Source organism: Simochromis diagramma, unplaced genomic scaffold (genome assembly GCF_900408965.1).
Source record: "Simochromis diagramma unplaced genomic scaffold, fSimDia1.1 OVJJ01000382.1, whole genome shotgun sequence".
In the NCBI taxonomy this organism is placed as follows: domain Eukaryota; kingdom Metazoa; phylum Chordata; class Actinopteri; order Cichliformes; family Cichlidae; genus Simochromis; species Simochromis diagramma.
The window spans coordinates 15818-32582 of NW_024386734.1; the positions used below are offsets into that span (position 1 = coordinate 15818).

The window sequence follows — 16765 nt, forward strand, 5'->3', positions numbered from 1 at the left end:
TCCTTACCTCGCCCTTGCCACCCCTTCTTGAGCCTGGTTCTGCTGAGGTTTTCTTCCTGTTTAAATTTAGTTTTTTCTTCCCATTGTCTCCAAAGCCCTTGATTATGATGTTGGGTTTTTCTCTGTTTTGTTTGCATTATAATAGGGTCTTTACCATAGAATATAAAGTGACTTAAGGCAACTGTTAATTTGTTTTGGTTCTAGCACTACTCCATTGGATCATTTTTCAGAGCTATGTTCATATCGTAGCTCTGAAGAATCATATAGTCATATACTGTCTCCTGGGTGTAGAAAAGCTATTTTTTAAAAACATTTCTCAAGGTTTTGGCTTTGTTTTTTTTTTTTTTGTTTTTTTTTTATTTCTCTACTGCCTGGAATGAAATGCTTAAACGTTGTTTTATTTATGTATTTATTTAATCATTAAGCACAACTGTATACAAAAATCCTGTCAAAACAAGAAATGTCAGGATGTCAAACAAGAACCAGATTCAACCAAAAACAGAAAAAAGAAATTTCACCATTTTATTTATTAATGAAAATCTAACTTTAACAAAAGATTAATAAAGAATGTATTTAGTAATTAAGAATATAGTATAAAGAATATAATAATAAAAAATCATCATATCTGCCAAAAAAAAGTTTGTCAAAATGTTTATATAGTTTCAACCCTTAGTCACATGTTTAAAAAGTACAATGTTTAGAATAAATGTGTGTGTGTGTGTGTGTGTGTGTGTGTGTGTGTGTGTGTGTGTGTGTGTGTTATGTTTTGGAAGCAAAAATATTATTTAATTAGTAAAGTAACCACAAACCCAAGCTGTCCCATAAATAGAATAGAAACTACTACTTCACCTCAAAGTTGTAAAATGTCATAAGGACAAGAGTAAAAATTTAAGTACTCTACTAAAGTATAAGTATTTGACGTTATTGTTTTAGTACAGGATCTTGAGTTATATGCCACATCCAAAATATGCATGGAGCAACACAGCAAGAAAACAGAGTGAGGTGAAAGGGGTGAAGTGGACCAGATTTTCACCACTGCAGGTGAATTTTAAGTCACTGTCTGTGGCTGGAGAGGTGAAGCTAACGAAACCTGGTGGTGTCCCAGTGACTGTGTTTCTGATCCATTCCTGGTACTTGGACACACGAGTGCCGATTTCTAGTTTCATTGGGTAACCATAGGAATCATGGAGGGTCATAACTCCACTCTGCACCCAGATTGAGCCTTTTTTGATCATAATTGGAGCTCCTCTTTTCCACTGAGAAAAGAAATTGGTAAAAGTCAACATGGTAGCAGATAAATACAAAAATGGAAGTTTCAAAACGGAGAATGGAGAAGGCCAGCATTTATTTACAGTCTGTGTATATTTGTACAAAAATAATACATAAATAGCACTGGAGTTACTTTCAAGAAGTTAATAGTTTTCATGTTCTTTTTAACTGAAAAGATTAAAGACTGAACACCCATTGGAGTTTTTTTTTTCTATTATAGTAAATCCATAAAATGAAATCTGACAAATATTTCTCACGATAAATGTGACTTTAGCTGGTAGACCTGTTCCACAAAGGAGCTCAGTCCTGTCATTTTAGAAAGAATTGTCTTATGGAAAATTCAAAATATATCAAATAAAATGATTTTGCTATTAAACAACCATAAGAACTGGTATGCTACTATTTACATATATGAATAATTGCAGAAACAAAAACATAAATATTTTTCACACTAGCATTTAACAAGTGATTACATAAGAAACAAATAAAAAGTTGTGATTACCCAACATGAATCTTGACTTCCAGCTCTGAGCCCAGCACAGATCATGTTCTCTGTGATCACTTTGTCATGTTTATAGTGGCACTGACACTCATTTCTTCCTACTATTGGAAGAGTAACATCTGTTGGATGTTGGAGAAATACCCGTCACTATCTTTGAAACAGATTGCAGGATAGCAACTTTTGAAAGAATATATCATAAGACTGTAATATATATATATATATATATATATATAGATATAGATTTTATTTTTACTTACAATCAAAACCACAACCAGTGACCCAGCTGCTGATCCCACTGTGAAAAGTGCTGTTTTTTGAGGCTAAGCAGATCGGCTGAATGTAGTCTGTGAAATACACAGGAGCTGACAGCTTCAGCAGACAAATGTCACTGTTGTATGTCGTGCTGTTGTATTCAGGATGACAAATTACTTCTTCAACTTTCCGAATCACCACATTTTGACTGAAAGCTGACTGAATGTGCTGGCCCAGATGGACTACTTTGTTGCTGAGTTTATCACTTGATTTTAAAAGAAGATTTAACAAAGAAACACAAAAGAGGAATCTTGTTATCACAGTTCAGAATAGATACTAAGAAATATTTTCAGTACACGTTTTCAGTAATGGACACATTTATTGCTTAAATTATCACAAATACTTTTATCATGACTATCTTTTATCATGAGCAATGTAAATAATGTGATGGATATCCTATGGATGGGTTTTAACATCTTTGTGGGGACCAAAAGTTTGAAGTTTACTTGTGGGGACCGGCAGCCCCTGTGGCAACCAAAATCCCAGCCCCCACGAGTTTGAAGGCATTTTGAGACTCAAAATGTGGTTTTAGTGTCAGGGTTACAATTAGGTTATGTTTAGGTTTAGGGTAAGTGTCAGGGTTAGGCATTCATTTTTGATGGTTATGGTTAAGGTAAGCAGTTAGGGAAAGCATTGTGTCAATGAGATGTCCCCACAAGGATATAAAGTGTGTGTGTTTGTGTGTGCGTGTGTGTTTGCATAGTTGAATTTTGTTATCTTCAGGCAGAGCAGAAGATTTCTTATTTAAAGTTTTTATGCTAACCTTCAAAAATAAAAACTTAATGGATGTGCTGGTGCGTCCAAATCACATGGCAAATATTAGATGACATAGCAACAAAAGGCTGTCTCACTGAGCCTCCATTTCAAATTTTGTTGAAAGTGAGGACTACATACCAGTTTTTAATCCTAACACAGATGCATTCCTTCTATGTATTTAAATCCTACATCCATTCATACATCAAAACAAACCAAAAAACCCCGCAAAAAACTTATGTTGTCTGTTGTGGATACATCTTACTGTAAATAACATAGAAGCTTTTAGATATTTTATTATGTGATAATGATATTGTTGAACTGCTTTAGAAAATACATACAAAAGAAAAACACTGCTCTGAATCACATTTAGTGTCATACTTTAGATCATCTGAGTTTATATCAGGAAGCACCTGCTAGCCAGGGTTGGTTCTATTTTCCTAAATTGCAGAGTAGGATTAGGTCATCATCAACACATGATGACAGATCTTTTAGGGCTAAGACAACAAGCTGCTGACTGTAACTTTGCATTTAATGGATCTGTCATTTAACATAGTAACAATGAGAGGTATCACGGTTCTCTGAGAAAACATGATATTCTTAAGTTGTATGAATATTTTAGACTATGGTCCGTCTATATGTTGTGGACAGCAGTTAAACCAGAGATGTGGACCACTTACAGAATTGGTCTGCTTGATCAGTTACATGCTTTACTTAGGGCCGGGACGACGCACTGACATAATCGATTACGTCGACACGTAAAATACGTTGACGTAAAAAAATGTGCGTCAATATGTCGTCAGTATGGGGATATTTTAACAGAAAAGGAAGTGATTCAGTCGTTTCCCGGCTTTGTAAGGTGGAAATGGCACCCACATTTAAGCTGCTCAGCAGTAACATAGCAGCTGCTGTTTAGTTGTTGTTGTTGTTGTTGTTAGTAGTTTTTATTTGTGGCCCATGCTGGCAAAATGAGTCGGAATGCACGCAGGCTGATTATGAGAATCGGTGAAAGACGAAAATGTGAGACAGCGAATTGGCAGCAGGAAAAAAATTAATCGCTAGATTCATCAATTAGGAAAATAATCATTTTGCCCAGCCCTAGCTGTACTACTTAACAGAGATGGTGGAGAGCTCTTTGTGACCTTGAAAAAAAAAAATTTAGAAATATAAATTGCAGGTAATTAAACATTCCTGCTTTCATGAATAACTCTGACATAATGTAGTGGAAGAAAAATTATTACAGTAAATGTAAAATGAGCACCAACAGTCACGTGTAACATGATTACCAATGTGAAAGAGACCCGGGGACTCACTGTGATATACAGGAAGCAGCTGTCAGCACCCACTGGTTGGTAATCAGAGACCCTTCACACCAAAACTCTCCACTGGGGTCTATAATGACCCGCCAGGGCAAACTTCCTGTGTTTTTCACAATCCTACCACATGCTGACAAAAGAAAAGAAATCACCTTTCATCAGTGAGTAAATTAATCAGCCACTATATTTAGATATATCTCAGGAATTTTCAATTTCAGATCATTTTGAATGTACTGCTGGGAGAGTTCTGTCCTGGCATTCATGTGGATGCTATTTTCAAGACAGCTGACCACCTCAACATTGTCCCAACAAAGCACACTGAGCTATAGCATGTCATTGTGTTTTATTATAGTTTTGATATTGTTGATAATTGATCTATATACAAGTTTCTCTACTTCAATTACACAATATGTTTAGGATTTTTAATATTTGTCTAATGAATAGAAAATTACTAGATGGAGTGAAATAAATAAAATTGTAATACAATATTTCAAAACAAGAAGCAGAAGCACATGTGAGCATCTCAAAATGTGTGAACAAGTGTGTGCACAGCTTCTTCTGTTGCAAGTGAACTTGGAGATTTTCAATTTAAAAACAGATTAAAAATTGAAACTGATTACGTTGCAAATTTCAACAAGATCACTTTCATGAGTGATTCAGCCTTGTCTGACAAGCTGCATTTGTATCCAAACCAGAGCTGGCTAAGACCCGTCAGCATCTAATGAGGATTTAATTAACAATAAGATCACACCTGCAGGCAAGTTTTACATGCAATACTAGAAAAGTGATTCGTATGACAGGCAGTTGCTGAAAAATATCAATCTCTTTAAGAGGACATTTGTCTTAACAGATGTAGAAATTCTTGGAGCATGATATTTATTGTATTTGACCCACTTTTACAAAAAATAAGGCAATGATTTACCAACGTACTGTTTACTGTACAGCTTAACTGTATACAAATGGCTGGATGAAAAACTAAAAAGTTGTATTTACACAGTTTTTTAATGATTAAAAATTTATCTCACCTGAACAGATGACAGCAGCATCCTCATAATGTTCACATGTGTTTGAACCAAATCCACTGTGTTGACACTCAGTTAGAGAACTTTCATTTCCTGAACAGGTCACATGATCAAGCCAAATCTGTCCAGTTCCTGCACCAAAGTGAGCTGATCGAGGAGCTTGTAGTGCTGTCCCACAGTTTAACTGTCTGCAAACCACCTCAGCATCATTTAAGTCCCAGCCATCATCACAGACTGTTCCCCAGCTGTTATTGTAGTAAATTTCAACTCTGCCAGAGCATCGAGTTGATCCAGGCCCAGCTAATCTGATCAGATCTATCAGTTAAATGACAAGAACTATGATTTGATATTTTCTTTACATTACAAAAAGGATTGCACAAGATAAAGGAACAGACTGCATTGCAATTTTTTCAGTATCTAAAACCATGTATCTCACCTGAACAGATGACACCAGCATCCTCAAAATGTCCACAGTTGTGTGTTCCAAATCCTCTGTGTTGACACCCAATAAGAGAACTTTCATTTCCTGAACAGGTCACATTATCAAGCCAGATCTGTCCAGTTCCTGCACCAAAGTGAGCTGATTGAGGAACTTCCAGTGCCGACCCACAGTTTAACTGTCTGCAAACCACCTCAGCATCATTTAAGTCCCAGCCATCATCACAGACTGTTCCCCAGCTGTTATTGTGATAAACTTCAACTCTGCCAGAGCATCGAGTTGATCCAGATCCAACTAATCTGATTGGATCTATCACATAACAGATGAAAGATATTTTAAAATTTCCATTGCACTAATTAAGAGACTCCATGTAAAACGCACAAGAAAAGAATGATCTGCAATGTCTTCAGTATTTCAGTGTATCTCACCTGAACAGATGACAGCAGCATCCTGACCATGTTCACATCTGTTTGATCCAAATCCACTGTGCTGACACTCAGTTAGAGAACTTTCATTTCCTGAACAGGTCACATTGTCAAGCCAGATCTGTCCAGTTCCTGCACCAAAGTGAGCTGATTGAGGAACTTCCAGTGCCGACCCACAGTTTATCTGTCTGCAAACCACCTCAGCATCGTTTAAGTCCCAGCCATCATCACAGACCGTTCCCCAGCTGTTATTGTGATAAACTTCAACCCTACCAGAACATCGAGTCGATCCAGATCCAGTTAATCTGATTGGACCTATCAGTTAAATGACAAGAACTATGGTTTGATAATTTATTTAAATAAAAAAAAAAAGGAATGTACAAGATACAAGAACAGACTGCATTGCAATTTTTCACTATCTAAAAATATATCTCACCTGAACAGATGACACCAGCATCCTCATCATGTCCACATCTGTTTGATTCCAAATCCACTGTGTTGACACCCAATAAGCGAACTTTCATTTCCTGAACAGGTCACATCATCAAGCCAAATCTGTCCAGTTCCTGCACCAAAGTGAGCTGATTGAAGAGCCCCGAGTGCTCTCTCACAGTTTATCTGTCTGCAAACCACCTGAGCATCATTTAAGTCCCAGCCATCATCACAGACTGTTCCCCAGATGTTATTGTAGTAAACTTCAACTCTGCCAGAGCACCGAGTCGATCCAGATCCAGATAATCTGATCACATCTATGAGGAAAAAGAGATTAACTTTTATATCATGTGTTAGTGACATTATAAATAGTGTATAACACACAGGAACAGCCTGAAGTGCAATTTCTTCTAGTATTTCAGGTTATTTTACCTGAACAGATGACACCAGCATCCTCATCATGTTCACATCTGTTTGATCCAAATCCACTGTGTTGACACCCAATAAGAGAACTTTCACTTCCTGAACAGCTCACATCATCAAGCCAAATCTGTCCAGTTCCTGCACCAAAGTGAGCTGATTGAAGAGCTTGTAGTGCAGACCCACAGTTTATCTGTCTGCAAACCACCTGAGCATCATTTAAGTCCCAGCCATCATCACAGACTGTTCCCCAGCTGTTATTGTAGTAAATTTCAACTCTGCCAGAGCATCGAGTCGATCCAGATCCAACTAATCTGATTGCATCTATCACATAACAGATGAAAGATATTTTAAAATTTCCATTGCACTAATTAAGAGACTCCATGTAAAACGCACAAGAAAAGACTGATCTGCAATGTCTTCTAGTATTTCAGTGTATCTCAACTGAACAAATGACACCAGCATCCTCATCATGTTCACATCTGTTTGATCCAAATCCACTGTGTTGACACTCAGTTAGAGAACTTTCACTTCCTGAACAGCTCACATTGTTAAGCCAAATCTGTCCAGTTCCTGCACCAAAGTGAGCTGATTGAAGAGCTTGTAGTGCAGACCCACAGTTTATCTGTCTGCAAACCACCTGAGCATCATTTAAGTCCCAGCCATCATCACAGACTGTTCCCCAGCTCTTACTGTGATAAACTTCAACTCTGCCAGAGCACTGAGTCGATCCAGGCCCAGCTAATCTGATCGGACCTATCAGTTAAAAGAAAAGAAATATGGTTTGATAATTTATTTAAATTTAAAAAAAAAAAATGAATGTACGAGATACAAGAACAGACTGCATTGCAATTTTTCACTATCTAAAAATATATCTCACCTGAACAGATGACACCAGCATCCTTCCTGTGATCACAGTTGTGTGATCCAAATTGATTGTGTACACACGTAGTTAGCGAACTTTCATTTCCTGAACAGCTCACATCATCAAGCCAAATCTGTCCAGTTCCTGCACCAAAGTGAGCTGATCGAGGAGCTTGTAGTGCCGACCCACAGTTTAACTGTCTGCAAACCACCTCAGCATCATTTAAGTCCCAGCCATCATCACAGACTGTTCCCCAGCTGTTATTGTAGTAAATTTCAACTCTGCCAGAGCATCGAGTTGATCCAGATCCAACTAATCTGATTGAATCTATCACATAACAGATGAAAGATATTTTAAAATTTCCATTGCACTAATTAAGAGACTCCATATAAAACGCACAAGAAAAGACTGATCTGCAATGTCTTCAGTATTTCAGTGCATCTCACCTGAACAGATGACAGCAGCATCCTGACCATGTTCACATCTGTTTGATCCAAATCCAGTGTGTTGACATTCAGTTAGAGAACTTTCATTTCCTGAACAGCTCACACCACTGAGCCAGACCTGTCCAGTTCCTGCACCAAAGTAAGCTGTTCGAGGAGCTTGTAGTGCAGACCCACAGTTTATCTGTCTGCAAACCACCTCAGCATCATTTAGGTCCCAGTTATAATCAGAGACTGTTCCCCACCTGTTACTGTGATAAACTTCAACTCTGCCAGAGCATCGAGATGATCCAGAACCAGCTAATCTGATCGGACCTATCAGTTAAATGACAAGAAATATGGTTTGATAGTTTATTTAAATTTTAAAAAAAAGGAATGTACGAGATACAAGAACAGACTGCATTGCAATTTTTCACTATCTAAAAATGTATCTCACCTGAACAGATGACACCAGCATCCTTCCTGTGATCACAGTTGTGTGATCCAAATTGATTGTCTCTACACGTAGTTAGAGAACTTTCATTTCCTGAACAGCTCACACCACTGAGCCAAATCTGTCCAGTTCCTGCACCAAAGTGAGCTGATTGAGGAACTTCCAGTGCCGTCCCACAGTTTATCTGTCTGCAAACCACCTCAGCATCATTTAAGTCCCAGCCATCATCACAGACTGTTCCCCAGATGTTATTGTAGTAAATTTCAACTCTGCCAGAGCATCGAGTTGATCCAGATCCAACTAATCTGATTGCATCTATCACATAACAGATGAAAGATATTTTAAAATTTCCATTGCACTAATTAAGAGACTCCATATAAAACGCACAAGAAAAGACTGATCTGCAATGTCTTCTACTATTTCAGTGTATCTGACCTGAACAAATGACACCAGCATCCTCAAAATGTCCACAGTCGTGTGATCCAAATCCACTGTGTTGACACCCAATAAGAGAACTTTCATTTCCTGAACAGGTCACATCATCAAGCCAAATCTGTCCAGTTCCTGCACCAAAGTAAGCTGATTGAAGAGCTTCCAGTGCCGACCCACAGTTTAACTGTCTGCAAACCACCTCAGCATCATTTAAGTCCCAGCGATTATCACAGACTGTTCCCCAGCTGTTATTGTAGTAAATTTCAACTCTGCCAGAGCATCGAGTTGATCCAGATCCGACTAATCTGATTGCATCTATCACAAAACAGATGAAAGATATTTTAAAATTTCCATTGCACTAATTAAGAGACTCCATGTAAAACGCACAAGAAAAGACTGATCTGCAATGTCGTCAGTATTTCAGTGTATCTCACCTGAACAAATGACACCAGCATCCTCAAAATGTCCACAGTTGTGTGTTCCAAATCCTCTGTGTTGACACCCAATAAGAGAACTTTCACTTCCTGAACAGCTCACATCATCAAGCCAAATCTGTCCAGTTCCTGCACCAAAGTGAGCTGATTGAGGAGCTTGTAGTGCCGACCCACAGTTTATCTGTCTGCAAACCACCTGAGCATCATTTAAGTCCCAGCCATCATCACAGACTGTTCCCCAGATGTTATTGAGATAAACTTCAACTCTGCCAGAGCACCGAGTTGATCCAGGCCCAGTTAATCTGATCGGACCTATCAGTTAAATGACAAGAACTATTGTTTGATAGTTTATTTAAATAAAAAACAAAAAAAACAGGAATGTACGAGATACAAGAACAGACTGCATTGCAATTTTTCACTATCTAAAAATGTATCTCACCTGAACAGATGACACCAGCATCCTTCCTGTTATCACAGTTGTGTGATCCAAATTGATTGTGTACACACGTAGTTAGCGAACTTTCATTTCCTGAACAGCTCACATTATCAAGCCAAATCTGTCCAGTTCCTGCACCAAAGTGAGCTGATCGAGGAGCTTGTAGTGCAGACCCACAGTTTATCTGTCTGCAAACCACCTCAGCATCATTTAAGTCCCAGCCATCATCACAGACTGTTCCCCAGCTGTTATTGTAGTAAATTTCAACTCTGCCAGAGCATCGAGTTGATCCAGATCCAGATAATCTGATCGCATCTATCACATAACAGATGAAAGATATTTTAAAATTTCCATTGCACTAATTGAAGGACTCCATGTAAAACGCACAAGAAAAGACTGATCTGCAATGTCTTCAGTATTTCAGTGTATCTCACCTGAACAGATGACAGCAGCATCCTGACCATGTTCACATCTGTTTGATCCAAATCCACTGTGTTGACACTCAGTTAGAGAACTTTCATTTCCTGAACAGGTCACATTATCAAGCCAAATCTGTCCAGTTCCTGCACCAAAGTAAGCTGATCGAGGAGCTTGTAGTGCAGACCCACAGTTTAACTGTCTGCAAACCACCTCAGCATCATTTAGGTCCCAGTTATAATCAGAGACTGTTCCCCAGACGTTATTGTGATAAACTTCAACTCTGCCAGAGCACAGAGTTGATCCAGGCCCAGCTAATCTGATCGGACCTATCAGTTAAATGACAAGAACTATGGTTTGATAATTTATTTAAATAAAAAAAAAAGGAATGTACGAGATACAAGAACAGACTGCATTGCAATTTTTTCACTATCTAAAAATGTATCTCACCTGAACAGATGACAGCAGCATCCTGACCATGTTCACATCTGTTTGATCCAAATCCACTGTGTTGACACTCAGTTAGAGAACTTTCATTTCCTGAACAAGTCACATCATCAAGCCAAATCTCTCCAGTTCCTGCACCAAAGTGAGCTGATTGAAGAGCCCCGAGTGCTCTCTCACAGTTTATCTGTCTGCAAACCACCTGAGCATCATTTAAGTCCCAGCCATCATCACAGACTGTTCCCCAGATGTTATTGACATAAACTTCAACTCTGCCAGAGCATCGAGTTGATCCAGATCCAGATAATCTGATCACATCTATGAGGAAAAAGAGATTAACTTTTATATCATGTGTTAGTGACATTATAAATAGTGTATAACACACAGGAACAGCCTGAAGTGCAATTTCTTCTAGTATTTCAGGTTATTTTACCTGAACAGATGACACCAGCATCCTTCCTGTGATCACAGTTGTGTGTTCCAAATCCTCTGTGTTGACACCCAATAAGAGAACTTTCACTTCCTGAACAGCTCACATCATCAAGCCAAATCTGTCCAGTTCCTGCACCAAAGTGAGCTGATTGACGAGCCCCGAGTGCTGTCCCACAGTTTAACTGTCTGCAAACCACCTGAGCATCATTTAAGTCCCAGCCATCATCACAGACTGTTCCCCAGCTGTTATTGTGATAAACTTCAACTCTGCCAGAGCACCGAGTTGATCCAGATCCAGATAATCTGGTCTCACCTTTTAAGCACAAAAAAATCAACTATGTTTTTATTTGTCTTTTACATTTAAAAACAATACTAAATGGATGACACAAGAACACTCTGCATCTGATCTCTGCATCAGCTGATCCATGCCCAGCTAATCTAATGTTTCATGCATCTGTAAACAGGTGAAAACAGAACACAGTTCAACTCAACTTTCGATTCAGTTTCATGTAAACAACCCCAGATTACTGCAACAATCACCACATTGCACTTTATACTGCAATGTAAAGCTCCTAACGTATGACAGAGAAAACTGCAACAATCAGATGATCCCCTATGAGCAGGCACTAGGCAATGGTGGGGAATGAAAAAAATCCATTTTAACAGGATGAAACATAAAACACAAAAAGAGGTAGGGAGAGGCAGTCATCTGATGCAAACAGTTGGGGGTTGAAGGGAAAAGAATAGGGTTTAAAGAAAAAAACAACAAGTATGGGTGAAAGAAGATTAAAGTTAATGGTAAGGAACAAGGTATTTAACAAAGTATATAAGGTATATAAACATCTAGGTTAAAGATGCTCAATGTATGATGGGAAGCTCACAGCACCCTGATGCTATTGAAAATTTGTGTTTCACCTCATTTAACCTCAGTGTACTGTTGGTATGTAGATGTAACTTTGTAACTTACTTGAGCAGAGAATGACTGTAAAGATCAGAAAAGAAAACTAATCATAAGTTTTGTTCAAGGTCATGACACACTTATCAAGCTGGTGTTTACATGATGGTAAACTCTATTCACACAATTGCTATAAAGGAGCTTTTATTATGTTTTATTTTTACATTGCTAAGTTTTTGTTTTTGTATGGGTTTATATCAGTCACAAATTGAAATTAGACATCTTTGGCTTCCAAACCCTGAAAAGTGGGGATAATAACCTGCAGTAGCAGTGGGTTACCAGTGCACAAAGCTGTTACTGGATGAGGACTGTCTGTCCCAATTTTATTTTCTTATTTTTACAACCTTTCTATTTATGTCTGGGCGCTTACTTTATAATTCAGATTAAATGAACCCCAAAGATATTCTGTGTTCTGGGCTGGTTAATTTAGCCATGCTATAGTTACAAAACAAACCAGAATCTCAAACGTGAAACGAAAACACTAACTTGGCACCGGAACCTAGAATTAAGAAACAGAAGTAAACAAACCGGAATTGAGAGCAAGGATATTGTTAATAACATGGGAGAAGATCCACACACACACATAATAGCAGCCCCTTTCGCTCAGTTTTTGCATTTGCACTCGCTCGCAATGTGTTGCTTGTGCTCTCAACATTTCTGCCAGTGCGAGCGCAACTCTTTCTGTACACCGTTATATTTGTGCCACAAAACCAGCCAATCACAGACTTGAATGCAAAAAAATCTGATTGGCTGTTCTGGTTTCCAATTAGCTCGAAATAACGAAATGCAATATCCCAGAATCCATTTTGTTCAAAACTCAAACGAGGCAGTCGCGGAGGAACACAAAGTGCCGGAGTTTGAAATACTCCTTACTCTTTCTGGGTCACAAAATAAACTTTTAAGATATTTTCATGTGAGAATGGTGCTGTTTGAACTTCAAATATCTGCTCGATTTATCAAGACATCACATATTTTCATAAGTGCTCTAATGTTTTCGGAGATGCCTGTTACCCACCAGCTGACCACATAGCTGGACTGGCCGTTGGGCATACCGGGCATTTGCCCGGAGGGCCGATGGTGATTTTTCATTTTTATGTTTGTTTGTTTGTCTTTGTAATGGTATAAACAATGAAAGGTGAGGATTAGCCAATTTGTCATGATCAACTCTGGGCTGGACCAATAACAATACATCCATATTGAGGGGAAAAGGAACGCGATTGGTCCCGGACTTCAGCTACAATAAAAAAGACACAAAGGTGGATTTATTCTGTCTTTATGCTTTCAGCTGCCTCTTCTTCTCTCATTCTCTCCCCCTCTCTCACCTGTTGCTACTTCCATCATGAAACTGATCAATAATCAGCTGATCGTCTCTCTTGTTTGTTTATCGCCCACTTTGCGCCAGAGAGAGGAAACCAGCGGATGTTGCGCTAAACAACAGCGGCACGTTCAAGCTTGATAAGCTGTTGTTAGAATTTATTTAATATTACTTTCTAGTATCAGCTGATGTTTGCTGGAGCCACAGCTGTAAAAGCTGCTGGCCATGATATCGGTTTGGATATGTGGTGAGAGGGAAACATGAAGGTGAAACAAATCATACATATATACCAACAAGACAGTGTACATCACTGTCACAACAGTGTTTGTTTTAGTTCTAAGGCCAATTTTTTTGTGAGTTCAGCATTATATATTATGTTTAACCCGAGTGACCACCCGGTCAGCTGGTGGGTAACAGGCATCTCCGAAAACATTAGAGCACTTATGGAAATATGTGATGTCTTGATAACCACAGTTGGGTTTTAGGTTGTAGATACCTAGTGGTACAAGGAGCAATGGAATCCAGTATTTCCAGACAAGCTGAGTTGAACAGGGAAAGCAGACTATCAGTGGTCGAATGAGTGGTACTGTTAGTAGGTAAAGCGCTTTGGGGTCCTAGAAAAGCGCTATACAAATACAGGCCATTTGCCATATTAAAACAGTAAACATGAATATTAAAATCCCCTACGATTAAAACACTGTCGCACTTTGGAAGAATACCTGCCAAGAATTCAGAAAAGTCTTGTATAAGTTCTTATTATATTTAAGAGGTCAATACACCAGCGCACATAAGTAAGTAATAGGGGTGCAACAATACTCGTGTCAATATTGAACCGTTCAATACAGTGCTTTCGGTTCGGTACGCATATGTATTGAATAAAAATTTTTTTATTTATTTTATCAACTTTTCTTGTGACGATGCTGTCTGTGTTGAGCGCTCAGTGGATCTGCGTTCGACTACTCCGCCTAGGCTGCACTGTCGAGTGCAGATCCACTGAGCGCAGCGCAAGCTAGCAAGACAGAAGCTAAGCTCGTTGCAACATGGCAACTGCCTCAACGCTACCCGAAACGGAACCTCCCCCACCCTCATTCAGACCTGGCGTTTGGAACTATCTTGGTTTTCATGTGAAGCATGACACTGATAGTAAGCGCGTCATGGACAAAAGTAAAACAGTATGTCGGATGTGCCACGCAATGCTCAATTGGTAGGAACTAGTGCGTTAGCGCAGTTAGCTTGTTAACTTGTTGACGCCATCCAGCCCCACGCACAGGGCGATCCGCGGTAATTCGTTAACAGAGATTTGCCGAGTTATGACGTTAATGTCATTTTAACGAGATTAACGCTGACAGCATTAGTGGGAACACAACAAATATGACTGCACATTTACGCCGACATCATCCTAGTGCAAAGACAAGTGGAAGCAGACAAAAACAACAAGCCTACGTCATTTAGACAGCCGTTACCACATGATTCTCCTTATGGGGACCTGATATGTTTAATATGCTGCTGAGAATATAGCCCAGAAGAAGCGTATAGTATAGCTTTTATTTTGGAAAGAGCCATTTCTGTATAATAAACTCTTTTCCAAAGATGAGTGATTTCTCGATCAGATAGATTTATTTATTTTTATTATTTTGTTGTTTCAGCAACATTAAATTTAAAACTGTACTTTTTTTTTCAGTCTCTCCATTTGACCTTTATTAAACACTGTATTAGTCACTCATTCACTAATGAAGATAATAACCGCATAAAGATTAATAACAAACACTTTAGGTGCACTGATATAGTAGTGTTTGAGTTTAAAGAGTAAATCACAACAAATCCATGAAATGAAGGGTTCTTTTTGTAGATTACTAATGACTTCTAATTTATTTTATTTGTAAAAGCATGGCATTCATGCCAGATGTTGTATTTTTGGATTGCTTTACCATCATACCAGAAAGTTGACTTGCAAAGACTTTTCAATAGTTAGAAGTAAATTATACAGCCGCTCTTAGAGAAAATAAGCAAAAAAAAATAACCAGACGGTACACATGCTATTTCATTTCTGCCTCTGTAACGCATACACAACACAACAAACTCTAGTCAACACTCAATGCTAAGCTGATGATCCAAAAATAGGTGCGGTTATATACACACTCGTAGGTCAGAGCAAAATTGAATCCTTCAAGCCAACACTGAAAGCCAACAGCTGTGGACAAGCCATAAGTGCTATACATGACAAAGATCAAACCTATGTGTGATTACTTTTTCATCACTGCAACATCCTTTTAATGCAAAACACCTCTGCTGCTACTTTAATCGTTTTATCTGGATATTGTTTTCAACTTGACAGCCATGTTTGGAATTCTAAATGGGACCATTTAGAATTCCAAATGCAGTGTTACCCCCAATTATATGCTCAAAACAAAATCTTATCTATTTGCAATTTACAAATGTTTGGCACATGTTAAAATAGACTTTTTGCTTTATTTTTTAAAAACATGCTTCTCCCTTGGGGGGTGCTGGAGCCTATCCCTGATGTCATAGGGCGAGTGGCGGGATACACATTGGACAGTTACACATTTACACCTATGGGCAATTTAGAATCATCAGTTAACCTAACCAACTCCACATAGACAGTCCCCAGCCAGATGGTGGAGTTGAAATCTGGACCTTCTTGCTGTGAGGCAACAGTGCTAACCACTGCGCCGTCCCTAGAAACCCCAAGAAATCACTTTTAAGCTTCACAAGAGCTTTGTTAAGACAAATTCTAAAGCAAATAGATCTTCTTTTTTTTTTTTTAACTCTCATGATATTATCCTCAGTCACAAGGTCAACAGTCTTGAACACATGTTAGCAATGACTTGTTAATATAAACCACTGTGTTCCAGCATGTGCTGTGTACTAACATCATTCCATTTTCTAGAGGTGCTCAAAACATAAAAAATTAAAGCCCTATTCTGCAAACAGTGCACAGCACCTTGTAACCCGGAGAGCAATAAATGCTGACCAAGGAGACTTAACATCATGGCAAGTACAGCCACGACATGATGGTTGGGTGGATTATATGCTGTAAACTGTAGAATGAGCTGTTTAAGCTGTTAAGTGTAGGTTAGTACAAAATGAAGCACTATAAAGAGAATAATCAAGGATATTCAAACTGCACCTTATGAAAAGCCAAACATACTAGTACAGCACACAGCATTGCCTACCATTAAATATGGCTACAATATGTAGATGTTTCAGTCCTTACACAATCTAGCCCACAGTAGTAAGTATGGAGTATT

General features: G+C 38.5%; 1 protein-coding gene across 11 annotated transcripts in view; it reads right to left on the reverse strand.

Annotated features, from left to right (window-relative positions):
• Window positions 1–459: 459 nt before the first annotated feature.
• The window catches only part of LOC120731738 (deleted in malignant brain tumors 1 protein-like), a 42594-nt gene continuing 26288 nt past the window's right edge, over window positions 460–16765 (reverse strand). The window contains exons 3-15 of one of the 11 annotated variants that reach the window (XM_040029315.1): window positions 11228–11539; window positions 10801–11112; window positions 10368–10679; window positions 8398–8513; window positions 7771–7966; window positions 6903–7214; window positions 6037–6353; window positions 5611–5920; window positions 5178–5489; window positions 4150–4282; window positions 2029–2288; window positions 1772–1890; window positions 589–1256 (exon numbers count right to left, since the gene is read on the reverse strand). In XM_040029315.1, coding sequence (XP_039885249.1) covers window positions 948–1256; window positions 1772–1890; window positions 2029–2288; window positions 4150–4282; window positions 5178–5489; window positions 5611–5920; window positions 6037–6353; window positions 6903–7214; window positions 7771–7966; window positions 8398–8513; window positions 10368–10679; window positions 10801–11112; window positions 11228–11539 — 3320 coding nt within the window. In that variant the 3' untranslated portion in view covers window positions 589–947. Of the gene's footprint in view, window positions 1257–1771; window positions 1891–2028; window positions 2289–4149; window positions 4283–5177; window positions 5490–5610; window positions 5923–6036; window positions 6354–6902; window positions 7215–7770; window positions 8083–8196; window positions 8514–10367; window positions 10680–10800; window positions 11113–11227; window positions 11540–16765 lie in introns of all 11 variants that reach the window. The other 10 variants (XM_040029217.1, XM_040029055.1, XM_040028967.1 and 7 more) reach the window with 10 other exon arrangements.